The following is an 18312-nucleotide window of genomic DNA, read 5'->3' as shown; positions in this document are numbered from 1 at the left end:
AAGGGTGTTTGAACTCCACTGCGAACGCACATTGCGTCTGTAGATTGTTTGATAGAGAAAATCCCCAGTGTTGGCTTGGAGTTTCTAAGATAGCAGTGAATATGAAATCCTTTTTTTCCACTAGTTGCTACACAGGAATGACCTGAGGACACATTAGACAGTGATAAGTGACTCCATCCCCTTTTATCCTGTTTACAACACAGAAGCTTTCCTTTAACAAAACCCTTTTTTACTCTCCATGCTCCTGGCTGTTGTGTCTAAACGAGCCAATTTGCTGAAGGACTCCTCCTGGAAGGACTTGAAGTCTAACAAGAATAGACATTTGGCTGTGGCACTTTTTTTTTTTTTTTCCCTGGCAAAAATCAATTTCTTCACAAAAGTACAAAAAAAAATTGCTCCTGCATTTCAGCACTTGCCACTTCATCAAAGCTTTAATGATACTTCCCACATAGCCCTGGCTAGAGGGAAATCCCAGCATGTACTTTCATTCAAACTCTCCTGTTTACAGAAAATGTTTGAAATGGGTTTAATGACCCAGATAAGGGAGAGCAAAGAAAAAGAACCAAATGCATGTATTACTGCTGCAGCTATTTTTTTCATCGATACATTTTTTATTCTTAGGCTGACATGACTTCTGTGGCTTGAGTTACTATTTGAACCCCAAGCAATGCTCTTTTGCCACTCACCTGGCTCGTGGCATGGCAGGGTGGAACAAAGTTTCATGCACTGTCTGATGCAATACGGATCCATAGGAACAGTAATTAAAGATCTGTATTAATTTCACTTATTTATATCTCTCTGCACTTCAGGTGAGCAAATTGTCTTCACGTCACTACAGCACACTGTTCAGACACACACCTTTACCTGTAAATGAGCAACATCAGAAGAAATCAATGCTGTTCCAGTCTCAAAGATCCATGTTTTGCCAGTGTCACACAGCAAGGGGCCCATACTTAGCTTCCTCACTCTTAAAATAATTGCTGGTCTTCCCTCCAGGGTTGCGCATGCTTCGATACCTTCGATTTTTGCTGTAAAGCTATTTGGGCTTTGCCTATGAAGAAGTGCAGAATAAGACTGAGGTTGCTGAAGAGTTTTTGATTCTAGATTTTTTTGGATTTCTAGATTTTATTTGGATGGATCCAGTTTGTCTCATTATTCTTCATCATAGAGCAAGTTTCTCTCTGCACTACAAATGCAGCATCAATGCAGAAAAGGGTAGTATCAGCCCAATGTCAGAGAGCACACATAGGATGAAAACAGGGGTAGAACGACACAGAACTCCAAAATTAATAACTAATAATTAGTTAACTAATTAATTTTAGTTTTAATTTAACCAGTAACTATTTTTTCTAATTTAACTAATAATTTGAGTAGAATGGACTATGGTCCACGTGGGTCGGAAGTCCTCATCTTCTCCTCCAGCCGCTTTCCTATGACAGGCTCCTTCCTCCTAATCACTTGTGACTTTCAGAATTTTCTCTAAACAAAAACTTAGGCTCCAAATCCCATGAAAATACTGATTCTTTTAATAGCTACCTCATGACAGCAAATTTAGAGATTTGTCAGCTCGCCAGTCCTCAATTAGGCTAACACATATTTTATTAATATTGTATTTTGCTAGTTTTTAAGGTATGTATTTTGCTATTTTTTAAAGTATGTATCTTGTGGGACTAGGTTAAATGCTTTACAAAAAACTTACCCAATTGTTCCCCAATAATTTCTTGACACGGCCTAATTTCCATCAATGTATAATGACAAGAATGCATTATAGTCACAGCTTAAGATTTCATCAATCAATTCCTGTATCAGAATCTATTCGCTTTTCTGAGGTCCAGACTAACTAACCTATATTTATGCACTTATCCTTTTTTTTTTTCCTGTGTTCTTTCTAATTCCTCCATAAAGTTATGAGTGAAGTGCAGGTGGCTTGTCAGGCCAGTGCTCTAAAAGCAGGGCAGTGTTTGCAGTCCAGCACATACAGAGAAGGGCTGTGGCTTGTATGACAGCTGATTATCTGGTCCAAAGAGTAAAGAAACCGAGGACAGCGTAGCTAACAGAAAACAGTCTGCCATAAACCCTGGAGCAAGGCTTAAACTGACAAACCTGTGAGAAACTGCACAGAAATCTGCTGTTAAGAGAATTAACAGGTTATAAAATAGTGCAGGGAATTTAGTATAGCTAAATGTAAGATGCGAGAAACCACTAGGATATGTAGGATTCTCTGTGCAGCATGGGAAGCCCTGCGCTCCGCACTACCCATCATGAATAAGCTTTTAGATTTAAAAGTATGTAGTTTTGTGAAAATGCTGAGCTATTCTAGCAGATGCAGGACTCATCCTGCTTCCTGCCAGGTATTTGCATCTTCATCTGACCTGGTCACCTGGACTCCTTTAGCTTCTGCGGACAACAAGAGGAGGCCCAGGGGAGACCCATCGCTCTCTACAACCTGGAAGGAGGTTGTGGAGGCAGGGGGCCGATCTTTTCTCCAAAGGAACTACCGATAGGACAAGAGAAATGGCCCCAAATTGCCCCAGGGGAGGTTCAGGTTGGATATTAGGAAAAATTTCTACCCGGAAAGTGGGGTGAAGCACTGGAAGAGGCTGCCCAGGGAAGCAGCGGAGTCACCGTCCCTGGGAGTGTTCAGGAACGTGGGGATGAGGCACCCGGGGACACGGTTTGGCAGAGGGGTGATGACGGATTTACAGTTGGACTCGATCATCCTGAGGGTCTTTTCCAGCCACAGTGATTCTATGAGTCTATGAGCTAGGGCCATCCCTGTCCTCCGGGCACTCCTGAGCCTGAAGAAGAGCCCACAGCTGGGGACACGCGGGCAGCTGCCTTGGGAAAGGCACGAAGGGAAGAACTGCGCGCCGTCTATTCCTGTGTAAAAATCAGGGCGCTGGATCCGCCTGGGGGACAGCCCCGGAACAGGGGAGCGCGGGTGTCTCCTCCGGAATCGCCGCTTGGGGCCGCACCATCCCGGGGCCCAACATGGCGGCCGCGGCGGAGCGCCAACCCAACCGGCCGCCGTAGCCGGGCCCGGGGAGGGGGCGGGGCCGCCGCCGCCAGCGCGAGCTCGCGGCGCCCCCTGCGGGCCGCGCGCCGCGGCGGAAGCGGAAGCGCTCGGCGGCAGGGCCGGAAGGGGCGGCCGGCGACGTGGGCGGCGGGGCCGCGCGGCCGCCATGGAGGGGCTTTACCAGCAGACCAACAAGTGCGTGCGGGGCGTGGGGGGCGGGGGGCCGCGCTACCCTGCGCGGGAGCGGCCGAGGCGGCTGCGTGCCCCGGTACTGCGGGAGCGGCGCGGAGCGGGGTTATAACGGCCGCGATGGCCTCCGGGAGCCGGGCTCGGGGCACAGAGCGTGGTGGGGCAGAGCTCCGGGTGGCCGCCCCGGCTGGAGGCCCCTGGGCTCGCTGGAGTTTAGCTCCTTCCTTCCCCCTCAGCGCCATCATAGCCTCTTTTTGCTAATAAGCGTCGCTCTGGTCATCTCCTGGGGGGCTGTTTGTATTTGGCCGCAGCCGGAGCCGAGTTCTCCAAGCTGCCCTGCAGCCGGCCAAGGTCCCGGCCTCGTCTTTGGCCACGTCAGTGTGAGAGCAGAGCCGTGCGCCAGGCTTTAGAGCACCAGGTTCCTCAGTTTTCCCAGAAGAAATACTCCCTCTTTTGCTACATGTGTCTGCATTAGGACACACTAGTTTGTGTCATGTGTTTTTATGGCCATGGTGTTCAGTGATCACCAGTGAATCAAAATTAAACCCTTCCAGGAAAGGCTTAACTATGTGTAATAACATACAGCGTAGGGTGTTATGTGAAGGTACTCCTGATAGTTATTAAAAATAAAAAACCTAAATTCTCATAATTCTGGAGAATGAATGCTTTAGCGCTTTCTTTGTAAGATAAGTTTTTTTCTTCTGACCTGACCTGCTCAACTTTTGTGCTAAAGCTGTGGACAGTGCCTGTGGCAGAAAAGCAGCTCCCGGTATGATCATGACTAAGATTCCTGGATGTTTTTAGGAGAAATACCAGGAGACTTTTGTAACTTTTGAAGTGTGTATCTGAAAGTCTGAAACACAAGTGCTGTCAGCCTTCACCCCACACATGGCCGCAGTCTGTGTGAGCTGGTTCCTACCTGCAGATGCCCAGGAAAGAGTAGGAAATGGGCAAACACAGGTATTTTGTAGAAATCCACCACCTTCTCTTTGCTTTTAAGCTTTCCATCTCCTAGTTTTGTTTGATTCCTCTGTAGTTCTCATACAGGAAGAGGCAGTGAACAGTCATCCCTTACTCACCTTTTCCCGTGGCCTTTTTGCACTTGCAGGTCTCTATAACATCTGCCTGCCATAGTTTCCTCTGTGGACTGAAAAATGTTTTATTTCTTGTATGAAAGCCCTTATGTATCTTTCATAACTTTCACAGTCCTTCTCTGAACCTTTTCCAGTTTTTCTGTGTTCTTTTTGAGATGGAGGGGCAGAATCTGTGCCTAATATCCAAGATGCAGTGTCATTTGCTTCCTCTGCAGTTTAGTGGTGCTTGTAGGTAGAGTTCCAGTGCAGATTTGTTTGTTAAGGTTTCTCTTGTACAAACCTGTGTTCCAGTCATATTTTCCGTGTGCTACACTCACCACTCGTGAGTTCCTGCCATGAATCTGAAGTCTTGTCCTCAGGAATGTCTTGGAGTAAATGGATTCTGAATGGCTTGTAGTATGTGTGACATACGAAATTGTGTCTCGCTTCAGGTTGTGAGTATGAAAAGAGAGATAGAATTTGAATAGAAGTCTTACCTTTATTTTGATTTTTGTGCTCTTGCCTTTTTAAACTCCAAGTTGTTTTACAGGTGCATATTAAGCAAAAGCACAACTTTTGGTTTGTATGGCATAACGTGGTTTTTATGCTATTAGTGATGGACTGTGTTTGCACTAAATACCGTGTAGCTGATTCATAGTCTGTTCTGGAAAGTACTTTCTGTAAGAGAAGGTGAAAATTGAGGGGGTATTGAAAATAATTTGTTTTGATTTAACGAATGTTAAGTACTTCTGTTTCTTTCCTCTCTACTTGATAGACAAGTCCATGAGATCCAGTCTCACATGGGGCGTCTGGAGACATCAGACAAACAATCAGTGCACTGTAAGTAGCTAATTAAAGAGAAAAGTTTCACCCCACTACTCGCTTGATTTTACACACATCTTTAACTTTTAATGCTTAAATGCTTTATAATTCCATTTACTGTCATTAGTAGAATGAGTTTGGCTTCTCATTCAGTACAATTAACTGGCAAGAGACATCACAGGTTTGAAATTCATTAGAATTGTTTCATTTGAATTCATTAAAACTGCTTGACTTGAATAAGATGATAGTTTCTAGGACTGAGTGGTAAGGAGAACAAAGTACAGTGAACACGCAGATATGTGTGGTAATCCAGAAGGTCACCAGACCAGTTTGCTGGAAGCTCGGAAACAGTGAGAAATTTCACTGTGCATCTGCCCTGTTATTCTGCAATTCCTTCAACATCCACTAATAAACTGTCTTCCTAAGAATGTGCTTAAATGCAGATTCTGGGGAAAACCCTATGGTTTGGTGTGCAGGAATTGAGGAAGATGATTTGGTGCTTGCATCTGAGAAATAGTCCCTGAGATGTAGGGAGAATAGCTATGTCTAAAATTACTTCAGCAAAATTAGGCTGTAATTCTGTGTTAATAAAATGACTTTAATCAAATACTATGTATATTGTGTCAGAGCTCTTGAACCCAGTGCAGGGTTGTGTATTTGGCGTGTTGGTCACATGTCTTTGAACACTTAAATCGTGTATGAGGAATTGTTCAACAAAACTTCTTTTGGAAAGAAAACTACACTGCCTTGACTGGGTACGTTTATCTATGTATTTATCACTTCTGTCACCCAAAATATATTTACTGCTGAAAAGGCTGTGATAACTTTTCCTATCAAAAAATAATGGTTTGTTTGCTGATTCTGTTTTCTGTGGTGGTTGCTACTGTTGCACGTAGCATAATTGCCAGGCTTCTTGGACTGGATCTGATTTTGCAGCCCCAATTAGCAAAATGTGCCATTTTTCCTTCAGTACTTGAGGTCGTTTTAAGATGCAGGGTTACACACCATCCTACACAGCAATGCAGTGAATACCATTTCTGTATATACATACGAAGGTACAGCTATGTGCTATATATATGAGCGTATATTTAAGAATTTATGAAAAAGCAATCTTTTGGCTGACGAGGAGGAAAATAAGCCATGAATTCAAGCCATGAAATAATTCAAGCCATAAAATCAATGTTTCAGTTGCAGTTTTTCCTGTCACATAACTGGTCTCAGAAAAACTTATGATTAATAACATAATGATATTATTACTTAGACAAGCAAAAGCTCATGTAATTTATCCGTCTCGCCTCCTGTTTGCTTTTCTTTTAGTTGTACTGAATGATGGAGGGGTGAATTGGGATAGCTTGGTTGATCTGTGTTTGTGTTTGGGAGATGGTTGCTCTCTGATTATGTGAGATCCAAGGACAAAGTAAAGGACTTCACCTTTGCCGAAGATGAAGTTCTGTAAAGTCCTGAGATAACGAGGAGTAGTAATTAGCTGTTTGTTAATAACACTTTTCTGTATACCTCACTAGTTTAAAGAGACCAAAGACTGTAGGATTTGGTAATTATTTATACCAGGTCTGACTGGCAAACACAGACGTGCATCACCTTAGGATTGTCCTCCTGCCTGCACAGACACGATGGTGCTGGTGCTGTGTTCTGCATTAAGAAGTCTGTGGACAGGCTGCAGGGGATGCACACCTTCACAATCAGAGCTCGCTTTCTTTGAACACACGAAGGATGTCAGATGACTAGAAGTACTTCAGTCTTTTATCCTTTCACACAGTTCTTTAAGTTGCAGAATGTTGGGTAGTGACATGGTTAGAAAATGTAGTTGTTAAAGGAAGAAGGTGACTATGGTTTGTACCCATTTTTTCGTATCGTTTCAGTCACTTTGACCATTGTATAGCAAGACTCTAATTGTATAGCAAGGCTCTGTACCAATTTTATCTGCTTCCTACCCCATTAAAGTACATGTAAGACTTAGCATTTTGCATCTTGTCCCTCTGCTGCTGTTACACAGATAGCAGGGGCAATTATGAATTAGATGATTAGAAAGGCAATGGTTGTAGCCTTGTTTTCCACACACAACTCCTCAGCCATGTTTTGGCCATGCTTTTTGAGGGTTTTACCCAGTCCACTTGTTTCCATCAACTCTTCAGCCTTCCCATTGTCTGTCAATCTCCCTTGCCATAGGTAGAGATGAGATATATATTACCTCTATGTTACGATGTTTAGAGGTTCAAATTGCCAGTGCTGTGAGAATGGGATATTAGATTGTATGGGCAAGTCCTGTCAAAGCATTGCAGGATGGGGCTGCAAAGGAGAATGTGAGGACTTCAAATCCTGTAGTCAAATCCCAATTTTTCAGTTAGAGAAGTAGATTTTTATGTTCTGCGTAATTCTCAGTTCTGTTCTTTTTACCCAGTAAGGATTTGTTTCTGTAAGGCTTTAAAAAAACTGTAAGATTGCAGTTCTTTAATTCAAACTAAAACACATTTTTCTTTCCTTGCAGTAGTAGAAAATGAGATACAGGCAAGAATAGACAATATCTTCAGCAACTTGGAACGTCTGGAAATCCTGTCCAGCAAAGAACCTCCCAATAAGCGACAGAATGCTAAACTGTAAGTTCACTCTCTTTCCTATAATAATGTTATAGTCTTTGTAATTATTTTCAGTAAAACATATAGAAATCTTTGCTTTTCCATATTAATGAAGCTTTTACCTTTACATAACTTACCCCTGTCCTTTTTATTAATAGAATTGAGGTACAGAGGCAAAATAACTTTCCTACATTTAACCACAGATCAGTCATGAGACCAAAACTTGTGGCTGTGTTCTAAGATGAGCAAAACACAGGCTCACGATGCTTAAAAGAAGTTGCAGTCTTTACGACATATACTTTTAATGACATTTATGGAGGTAAGGAGTTAAATTACCTCAGTGGTGTCATTTTCTCTGTCAGACTGTTGATGAATGAAATAGGAAGCTTTCCTTAGCAGTGCTGTGAGCAGGAGACAGGCACAGGCCCCTTCTAATTGCATTATTTTGTTACTCTAGTATTACTGTTTAGTTCCAAAATGCCTTTGTAGATGCCAGGCCCCATCAGTCCTAATATCCATGGCTGTTAATTTATAATTTTCCTTTGCTTGCACACAAAACATGAGAATAGTTTGGTTTGTTCATCTCTGGGAATGTCTTGCTGTTGTTGGTTGTGTCTAGCCGAGTTGACCAGCTCAAGTATGATGTGCAGCACCTGCAGACAGCCCTGAGAAACTTCCAGCACCGCCGCTACATCCGAGAGCAGCAGGAGCGGCAGCGGGAAGAGCTGCTGGCACGGACATTCACTACTAATGTAAATACTCTTTTATTCTTTAGCATCTTCCTCTACCTGTTCTAGAGAGCACAGTCTTTCAGAGAAGTTTCAGGCAAGATTTAAGCTTGGTTTCATTAGATTCCTGCTCTGTGATGATGTAGATGGAAAAAGTGTAGAAAAGAATAATGATGCATTTCGAAAAAGCATAACCGTTTCCTGAGGAAAAGGTGGTTTATTAGTAGGCAGTAGAGGAAGGTAGGCAGTTGTTCCAAAAGTTGTTGCTCCTGTTTTATCCAGTGCAGCTGTGCCTGATTTCTTAGAGAAGTTTCAAAGGGGTGAATGAGGTAGGTACCACAGTGCTCATTTTACTGGAATTTGCATCAAATGTCTGTATTAAATCCTGGAATCTCTAAAATGTCTGGAAAATATTTTCATCATTGTCATATAAGTTTTATACATGTTGATGTCAGTGGATGCCAGGCAGCTTTCATTTGTCCAAATATAAATACAGTTTTTCTCCTTTAGATTCTCTGATAGATGTTGAAAACGATCTCAAAATGAAAGAAACTGTGTGACTTTCTATTTATTTTAACTCATTGTTACAGAAATATGACTCCAAAAGTAAAAAGACCTCCTAATATCAAAACGATGATTTAACTTTTCAGTCATTGGTCGGCCTGTTTTGCCTACGATATGTGCTACCCTGCTCTTTTAAAGAGAAATATTAGCTGAGTAAGTGGCCTGAATAAATATCATCATCATCATCAGCTTTGAAGGCTGTAAAAGAGTTCTGAACTTTTTACTTAATTCAAAACTAAACATGATCTTTAAAGCTTCCTTTGTACCATTCTTGAGTAAACCACTAACAGGAAATGAAAAACATACAGTCCATCTGGGGTCTCGGTGAATAGCACAAAAGCTTACTTACACAGAAGCTTACATTTTTCTTGCTATCTTATGATGTATAAAAAGACCTACATTCTCCTTGTACAGGGATGAAATTCCTTCTGTTGTAAAGTGCAGTGAATATTTCCAATAGCCTTTCCGTTGCAAATCAAAGTGATTCCAATCTGCAGACTCATTTAAGACCAGACACCAGAGGTATTCCAACCTCAGCACTTCATTAACACTTGATCCAAGACTTCCTGACACTGGCAGGAGCCTTCCTCCTTCAGTGACTTTGACCTCGAAACTGCGACCAGCCCTGTCGCTTTATTCTTTGTTCTTTCACAGTCAGCAAGCAGAATGCCTGGAAAGCCCGGCCAGTTGGGCAGACACCTAACACTGTGTTTAAAGTGTTTAAACATTTAAAGTGTTCTCAGAGCTATATTAGCATTTTCGGCGGTAATCATCCCAGGCTAGTTTGTGCAAGTTTTTTAATGCATGTAAACTACAGCTGACAGAGCTAGGGTATTAATCTGCTTGTGTCCTAAGCATAAATTCTACTTTTTAGTACTCCTTGCTGTTCCGAGTTTATGGAAACAAGTGAGCCAGTGTTTCCAGACTTACCTCTTAACTAATTCCCTTCATGGTTCCTATTCATAAAATAGTCTAGGAGTTTGCCATGATTCACTGATTCTTATCCCAACTCTTTGGATGGAATGGTGTTTGGAGAAGGTTAAAATGGAAACCTTTCAAAGGCAGAACTGATCACATCCTCTGACTGTTTGCGCAACCCTGGTTGTGGAGTTTTATCCAGTTATTTCTATTTCAAGATTTATAGTCTCTAGTTGAATGTGTGCATCTCTGCTGGATTTTTTAAATTCATTTATAAAGCCTTGAGTGGGAGCGAGTCAGATCTGCGAAGAATTTGGCGACAATAGAAAGACATTTGAACTATCAGAAATTTGTACCACTGCGAATATGAGTTTCTAAAATCCAAGCTCCCAGACATTGTGTTGCAGGTCTTCTGCCACTTACTTAAGAACATGTGTTACCAAATCTTTCACAAACCTTTCACTTGCAATGATTATCTTTATTAAACCCTTTGTGTTAGTTTCGGCAAATGATTCTCTATTGTAAAATGCTTTCCTACATGTGTCATAAAATGAGATTGTTTCTCAACTTTCACTCTGACTTTTATCCTTTGAGATCTAATAGAAATCGAACAGCTCATAACTTTAAAAAAACCTCTACCTTTAGGCTTTATTCCTGTAGGCTTCTTTAAGCTTTTTTTTTTTCCGCTCAGAAGTATCTAAAATCCCTACTAAAAATGTTTAAGCTGCAATCCCTCCAGTCCTGTCAAGTTTCTGCCACGTCCATGTCTGCATGTTCCCTTTCTGCATCTGGCTGAGCGGGCAGTGTGAGTTGCAGACGAGGTAACCAACACGCTGCGTTTCCCCCACAGGACTCTGACACCACCATCCCGATCGACGAAACTCTGCAGTTTAATGAATCCCTGCAGAGTGCCCATCGTGGCATGGATGATCTTATTGGCAGTGGGACCAACATCCTGCAGGGCCTGAGGGACCAGAGAGTGACACTAAAGGTGGGGCATCATTTTTCTACCAGAGACCCCACATACCTACATTTGTAATGACCAAGTTAAGTAAAATGAATGAGTTTGTTTCAATGCACTGCTTCAAACTGAGAATGCTGAGAAATGCCCAAACCCCATTTGAACTAAACATGAAACCTTTACATTTAGCATCTTATTAGGAACAACTTTAAGCTGTTTTCTTTTGTGTCCACATAGCCTTGCAGTATTCAGCTGTGCTGTAGTCAGTATATGAAACAGTGAATGTTATGTTTGTTTGACTGCTTTTTTTTAATGCTCAAATGAAGAATGGGAAGTAATGGCTAGCTTGTAGGTCTTGATGCAGATGAACATAACTTAGCCACAAAGCTGGCATAAATTAATTATATTTAAAATTAATAGTAGTGAAAATGCTCTCTTAAATCCAGTGCAACTCAACAATATCTATTTCCCTGAATATTGTTAATGAAAACTATATTTCTTTGTTTCTTGGCAACAGTATATATTTGACTGTTAGTGCATATTTAGTGCATATTTAAAGACTGATCAGTCTGCTGTTAAATTGTGAGAAAATACCTCAAAGATACAGAAATTTTTAGAATTTTTTAGAAAGAAACGTACATGTGAGGGAAGCTTGGAGCCATGAAAAGTGTGAGGAATTTCATATCTGCTGAATCCATCTTATGATGTCAAAAACTTTACCTCTGTGATACGTCTTTGCTTTAGGATGTCCCTGCAAGAGGATATCTGTGTTTAATTGTTAACACTCGGTCAGATGAATCACACCTTAAACTCCTTGTTGACTATAAAGGGCGCCTAGACACTTCACATTCATCTAACTGAATCACAGACTCTTCACAGATCTCGCCCTTAAAGTGCATAAGATTTTTCCTGAAGCAAGTTTTAGCTCCTAAGGTACCTGTTTCCTAGGAGTGACCGGAGCTGGGTGGCTTCACTGGGTGGAGTTGTTATGTGCTTACTCTAATCCTAATGTCCAGTTCACCAGCAGGAAATTTCCTCTCTTGATCGCAGAGGTCCAGCCTAGCTGCCCTTCTCTAAATACAGGGTTGGACCAGCACAGGGTACAAGGGCAGAAATCAAGTTGGCGACTCGGTTATTGCTCATCTTGCAGCCTGCTGCTCAGTCCCTGTGCCTGTGAGAGTTGCAGTGATGCCTCGAAGCAGAGTCAAAGCCCAGGGCTTTCCTCTCTGAGATGATTCTTGGCTTCTTGCTTAAAGCTATTTGCTCACTAACCTAGGGATTTATTTTGTTTTGTTTTAAATGCAGAGTCAGGAGAAATACTTTGAATAGGAATATATTGACTTACTTTTGTACTTAAAGTTTATTTAAGAGTATGTCGTAGCTGAGTATACTAGCCATAGGGCCAGTGGGTAGAAGGAGAGGTTCTGCTACCTCCTGAAGCAGAGGTAGGAGGAAGGGTGGGACATGATGCACTGGTGGTGCCAGGAGAAGATTTGGGGTTGTGAATGCTCTTCAGGAAAAGGCGTCTTCCTGGAGTTTTTACGCCCTTGAGAAGGGTGGGACAAGGGCGTTTCTCCTCTGTGTTGCAGCTGGAGGCCTTTGGTGCCCAGCCCACCCTATCGTGGGGCACCCAGTCGTCCAGGTGCTCCACTGCACCTCTGCTTTGTGTGAGAACCTAAGGTTGTGGCTTCCACAAGACAGAAGTTATCGATTCAAGTTAGTCTCTGATGACCAGCTGGTTCCCTTGGTTTTTGAGGGTTCCTCAGGAGGGCAGGTCCCTAACTATAGTTGCCAAATATGATAAAGGAACCCTGGTGGGACCTACGGCTTCCGAGAGACTTAGGAGCAGCATACTTTTCTGTTGTAGTTAATAGTCCTCGGTTCTAGTTAGTTTGCAATAACTTGATTGCAGCAGCTACTGTAGAGTTATTTTCCACAGTTGAAAGAATTAGTTTGGAAGTGGGGTAAAATACCTAACTTGGATTTTGGGTGTAAATAAGGACAAACAGGAAAGCAAGTATTCCCAGATGTCTTGCGTCTTGCATAGTTCAGCTCTTCTAGCTGTAATGTCCCACTAACTGCAAGAATTGAAGAGCCTTCATTTTTTCTGTTGTAACTTTAGAATGGAAGCAAGAACCTGTGGGTTTCTCTTCAAGCACAACATAGGATTTTTGGTATGAGGTAGTGTGAAAGACACTTAAAAGTGGGGTAGCTGGGATTTAATGCGGGGTGTGTGAAATAAAGATGAAAAACTCAATTTATCAGCTGAGAACCTAAACTGATTTCAGCAAAGTGTAAGTACCTGCACTGCTTTGTTTACAAGAAGCTGATAATCTGATGTACTGCAAATCTGTGTACTGTTCACGTTGTGATCAGGAGCTGTTTGTGCATGTGAATCTAAACTGTTTGATATAAGCTCTGTCACCTCCCCGTAGCCTGGTCACTCTGGAGCTGAGCAGTGTGCACCACAGGTTGTCTCCTGCCTGCCTAGATGGGACGATAACCAGCTCTGACCTGTGTCCAGGGTGTGTCTGCATGCCTGCCTTTCCACACAGTGTTCTTTTGCCTCTGGACCGTTCCCTGGTGCTTCTGCTTCCACAGCTGAGTTTGTCTCTGCTGATGTGGCTGGCTGGTGAAGTTCGGTTCTTAATATGAGAAACTCTCAATACCAGCCGCTTCAGCAGCGAGACCACCACGGCACGTTCCTGCCTGCAGTGTATTTGCTAGCAGTCTGTTTGCTTTTATTCTCGTGAAGGTTTTTGGAATTGCATTAATTACGGTCAATATGTCTTTTCATTGCACCCTACCACTGACCTTACGAGTTTCTGGACCTCCTTTCCAACCTCTTCTGCTATAAGCAGCACTAGAACCCAGCAGGAGGGAATTTTTGCAAGAAAGGTTCTTTGTTCAAGGGGCTTCAAGCTCTTAAATATATCTAGGAATGATCCCAAACCCCCTCCCTTAGTGCCTCCCTGGCGGATGTGTTTTCTCCGGGCTGCTCTAAATGATGACTCTGCCTGGATGCGTGTTTTGTATTTTAACCTCATTCCGGCTCAGGTGGGTGAGCTGCTTTGTCTCCTCATCCAGCTGATTTCTAGGGTCCTGTGGCCACCTCCTAAATTCTGGGAGTCTCTGACTGGGAGCAACTTCTGCTGTTTACCAAGAGATCAGAATTCCTCACTGGCTATCCATGGGAAAACATTCATAGACTGTGGAATGCAAAGTGTGAAACCTTGAGTTTAATAGTGTCTTTGTTGTTTTCTTACTTATTTTTAGGGTACTCACAAGAAGATCCTGGACGTTGCCAACATGCTGGGCTTATCCAATACCGTGATGCGGCTCATTGAGAAGCGAGCCTTTCAAGATAAATACTTCATGATTGGGGGAATGATTTTGACTTGTGTAATTATGTTTCTTGTGGTGCAGTATCTGACATGAGCTGCTGAACTGTTGCCAGAGGAGATCATCTTTTGGAGCAAAATGGACTGCCCTCCAAAACGTGCTGCCTGTCTTCCTCTGAGCGCCGCTTTCGATGAGCCCTTTCTGGGAACTCTGGAGTTTACAAATCACCCTCAAATTCACATCTCACGTGGAGAGCTCATAGGGGAGCAAACTTCTCTATAGTTGAGAATACGACCCTATGAAAATCCACAGCCTTTCCTATTCTTACGTGTCTGTAAGTTTAAGAATCTGGTTAAGTAGGAAGAAGTGAATATTTTGCCCAGCTTGTATTGCAAGATATGAGTGCCCTTTTGGGTGGATCGGCAGGAGGGGAAGCAGAGGCAGTTTGAGAGGTAGCAAGCCCTTCCTGTGCTGACCAGAATGATCTCCGTGTATTTCATGGAGAAAGGAAGCCATTGGTGAGCTTTTCTCAGTGCTTGTGGGCAGCTTCTGTGGAGCAAGGGTGCAAAAAAGGGCAAGAAGTGAAGAATTCACGTCCACATGTGCTTTTTCTGGGGGGGAGAAAGCTTTGGGAGGGGAGGGGTCTTTAAAAGCAAGGTAACAACCTCTGCTAACTTTTTTGTATAACCATGTAGCACAAATCTTCCTGTTTTTGCCAGAAAAGCCTCTCATCTGGAGTACTGGGGAGCTCTCCTCAGGTTCTGTGCCCGGCTGCTTCCCAGGGGAAGCTGAGTGCTGGGTTTCCTGCTGCGTGTCGGGCGGCTGGACGGTGCCTCCTGCACCGCCGTCACCCCCGCCGGGTCTTGCACCAAATCCAACCTCCAAAGACCATAAAGATGTTGTTGTTCCTGCAATAGATCATGTTCCGTGCGAGTTGTATGTGTTCTCTGAGGTACTTGGTTGGGGTTTTGTGCTTTGCAGCTGGTATCTGTAGATTAGATGAAGGGAGCAAGTCCTTGATCTGTTCAAATTCTGCCTTGTGTTTTTTTCTGTTAAGATTGGAAATGGACTTCCCTGCTGTTCTTTACGTTCAGAATAATGGTAGGATCAGGGCAAGGAACCTTTCATTAAAAATGAGTTGACAGGGGAAGAGAGTTTCCTGAAGTTGTCTGTTCGTATTTGAATGTTCACAGCTATGGAATGACTTGTTTAAATACATTAGCGCTTTTCTCTGTGGATTGTAGGGACCCTTGGAGTGGCAATTCAGAGATTTTGGGCATCATCCATTTCAAACAGCCTTCTGATACCTTCCCACCTTCATCTCCGGACGCAAATCTGGAGCATTCCCATATGGAATAGGTGCCGCTGTGCCCTGTTCGGATGACGTGGCATTCTGCTGGGAATTCCTGCCAACTGGAACGGTTGTGGGCCTTTTAAATAGGAACGGTTTATTAGTTCTGTATCTTATCTTTCTTTGATGCAATAGACTTTGCTCTGATTATTGTGTAGCCTTCTGCGAACTTGGAGAAATGGTATTAAATGTAAAAAACTGAAATTTCAGTTAACATGGGCAGGTAGGAGCGGTGTTTGTTTACACTGTGTAACTGAAGTGTTGACTGACCTGCGTGCTGCTGCGCAGATCAAAAACCCGAAAGAACTACCCAAAATGGGGTAGAGTGTCACAGCCCGGGCGGCTCTGTGGGTTGAACCCAGGGGAAGGGCAGCGCCGGTGGCGGCGTCGCTGCAGGCCGAGGTGCCTTCGCTGCCTCAATAATCCCCAGACATTTCAGCAGAGAAGGCAGGGGAGCTGCGTGTGTGTCCTGTCTGCTGTGCCTGCCCGTGCTGTGCGTGAGTGCATGGTGTTTCTGCAGCGTTTTGTGCTCTGAATGGACATTCCTCAGTTTTTAGGCTTTCTCAAAACACCCCAGTAGATCAGCTAAAAAATCGGTTTACGTTTTTGCATTTAGCCAGAGATAGAAGGGAATTAAAGAGGAGGTCTTGCAGTGGCAGATTTTCTGACTTCTGTGTCTTTAATCTAAATCTTGAATCTAAATTTAGGTAAGGTCTAAACCTTAGGCTTCTAGCATATTGTTCACTTGTCTGATCATCTTCTGTGAGATCAGTTGGGCTTTCTACAAGACATCCCTTGTAGTTTCCTTGTCCTCTTCCCAATAAGCTGATCCAATTCCACTTGGATTTTACAGTTCGATGGTTTAGTCTTGAGAAGATGGTATTTGACAACTTACAGTTGTGACTTATGTATCAAGCTTTGTCTTATGCTAAGGTAAAACTCCAGCTACTTTATTTTCCTTTCTTGGCTAGAAGTAGGTGTCACAAAATTGCTGCAGCTGGAGTTCCGTTTTGAGGTTAGCTTGGCATTTTAACAGATGCTTCTTTGTTCATTTATTTTGTCCTTTTAGACCATCCTTGTCCTTACGTGGGCTAATTCCCTTCCGTAAGCCAAGTGTCCTTGCTATTCACTGTGTTTTAAGGTGGGATGCGGGCCTTGAAGGAGCCACTTAGATGACTGGATTTGCCTGCATGTGATTTCAAGCAAACTTGTCCTAGCTGCTGAGCCCAAAGGGACTCGCGGGAGCGTCTGAGCCGTCTGAGGTGGTTAATGCGAAACCCTCCAAGCCCCCATCACCACAGAAGGACGCACATAGGGGCAGGATCCCTGTCACGGGCGGGTGAGGAAGAGCTGGGACCCGGGTGACTTTCCACACGCTGCTGCTGCCACTCTCGACGAAGGTTCCTTCCTCGCTGAGGACGAGGTTTCTCTCAGCAGAGCTGCTGTTTCTTCTGTTTTCTTCTGTGGAACAGCAAGTGCTCCAGCTGTTGGATGAGCTGTTGTCATGCAAGAGGACACTGCAGAAGCCAGCTTATCTCTGGAGGAAAAAAAAAAAAAAAAACAGTATTTTATACGTGAAGGGGCAAGGTGGGACATGTTGTGATGTGTTATGTGAATAAAGATTTTTCAACCAAGGTGGTATTTTTTAACCTTAACTAACCCATAACATGAGCAAATACTTTAACAAGCTGGACAAATCCCTGCAAGCACAAGAAGGGTCTGTTCTGATGCTCTTAAGGTGGCAGAAGGCAGGTTTGGCCATGGGGCTCAGGTGGGAGAAGGAGGTTCGTACAAGGTGGGAGCAGGGATGGTCTATTGGGGAGGAATATAGAGATATTGCTCAGTCAGAGAATCATAGAATCGTAGAATTGTTGTGGCTGGAAAAGACCTTCAAGATCATCAAGTGTGCGAGGATGGAACTGCAAACCCAAAGCTGAGCTGGCCCTGACTGGTGAGGTGTGAGGTCTTGTGTAATGACAAGCAGCAGCAAAAGAAAAGGAAAGCAACCACGAACTAAGGGCTAGGGAGTACTGCAGGAAGAATATGGATGTGGGTGCCTCCTGCAGCCTTGCCTCTGCTTGTCCCAGTGGTGGGGCTGTGTCCCCTCTGGGGGCAGAAGGGTCTGGAAGAGGATGGAGGCAGTTGGGCTCTTCTGCTATAGCCAAGGAGGGAGCGTGGAGCCAGGTGGAGATGCGCAGGGAGGAGTAAAACAGAAGAGTCCTGCATATGGAGGAAGGACATGAGCAGGAGAGGAGAGACATGGGGAGGATTTACTTCCCAACTGCAGCTTTTCTTCCCAGCACAAGTGCAGGGGCAGTGCGCAGGGATGCCCCAGTCTGTGTCCTTGTGCAGGAAGCGGATCCTGCTGTGCCGTGGGTGCGAGGGCCAGGTCCAGCCCAGGCACCAGCAGGGCTGGGGGGATCCCACTGCTGGGACGGGTGGGGGCACAACCGGCTCTGCTCGGATCCTGTGAATGTCGGGAGGATGGGGCCAAACTCCTCGGTGGTGGCCAGTGACAGGACAAGGGGTAACGGGTACAAGTTGAAACACAGGAAGTTCCACCTCCGTGTGAGGAAGAACGTCTTTCCTGTGAGGGTGACAGAGCCCTGGCACAGGCTGCCCAGAGAGGCTGTGGAGGCTCCTGCTCTGGAGATCTTCCAAACCTGCCTGGATGCCGCCCTGTGCCCCGTGCTCTGGGTGTCCCTGCTGGAGCAGAGGTTGGACTGGATGATCCCTAGAGGTCCCTTCCAACTT

General features: G+C 44.0%; 1 protein-coding gene across 2 annotated transcripts; it reads left to right on the top strand.

Moving 5' to 3' along the window:
• Positions 1 to 3157: 3157 nt before the first annotated feature.
• On the top strand, positions 3158 to 14523 carry GOSR2 (golgi SNAP receptor complex member 2). Of its 2 annotated transcripts, none has more exons than XM_088537258.1 (6): positions 3158 to 3211; positions 5054 to 5118; positions 7610 to 7715; positions 8314 to 8446; positions 10755 to 10895; positions 14142 to 14523. In XM_088537258.1, the coding sequence occupies exons 1-6, from the start codon at positions 3183 to 3185 to the stop codon at positions 14301 to 14303; spliced, it is 636 nt and encodes a 211-aa protein (XP_088393384.1). In that variant the 5' UTR covers positions 3158 to 3182; the 3' UTR covers positions 14304 to 14523. The 2 variants fall into 2 exon arrangements, with proteins under 2 accessions (XP_088393384.1, XP_088393383.1); XM_088537257.1 differs by having other exon boundaries at positions 7607 to 7715.
• The last annotated feature ends 3789 nt before the right edge of the window (positions 14524 to 18312 follow it).

This window comes from Tinamus guttatus, unplaced genomic scaffold (genome assembly GCF_059628265.1).
Source record: "Tinamus guttatus ecotype Peru unplaced genomic scaffold, ASM5962826v1 Tinamus_guttatus_pri_ptg000732l, whole genome shotgun sequence".
In the NCBI taxonomy this organism is placed as follows: domain Eukaryota; kingdom Metazoa; phylum Chordata; class Aves; order Tinamiformes; family Tinamidae; genus Tinamus; species Tinamus guttatus.
The sequence above is the reverse complement of the archived record's forward strand: the minus strand, read 5'-3'. Positions and strand labels throughout refer to the sequence as shown.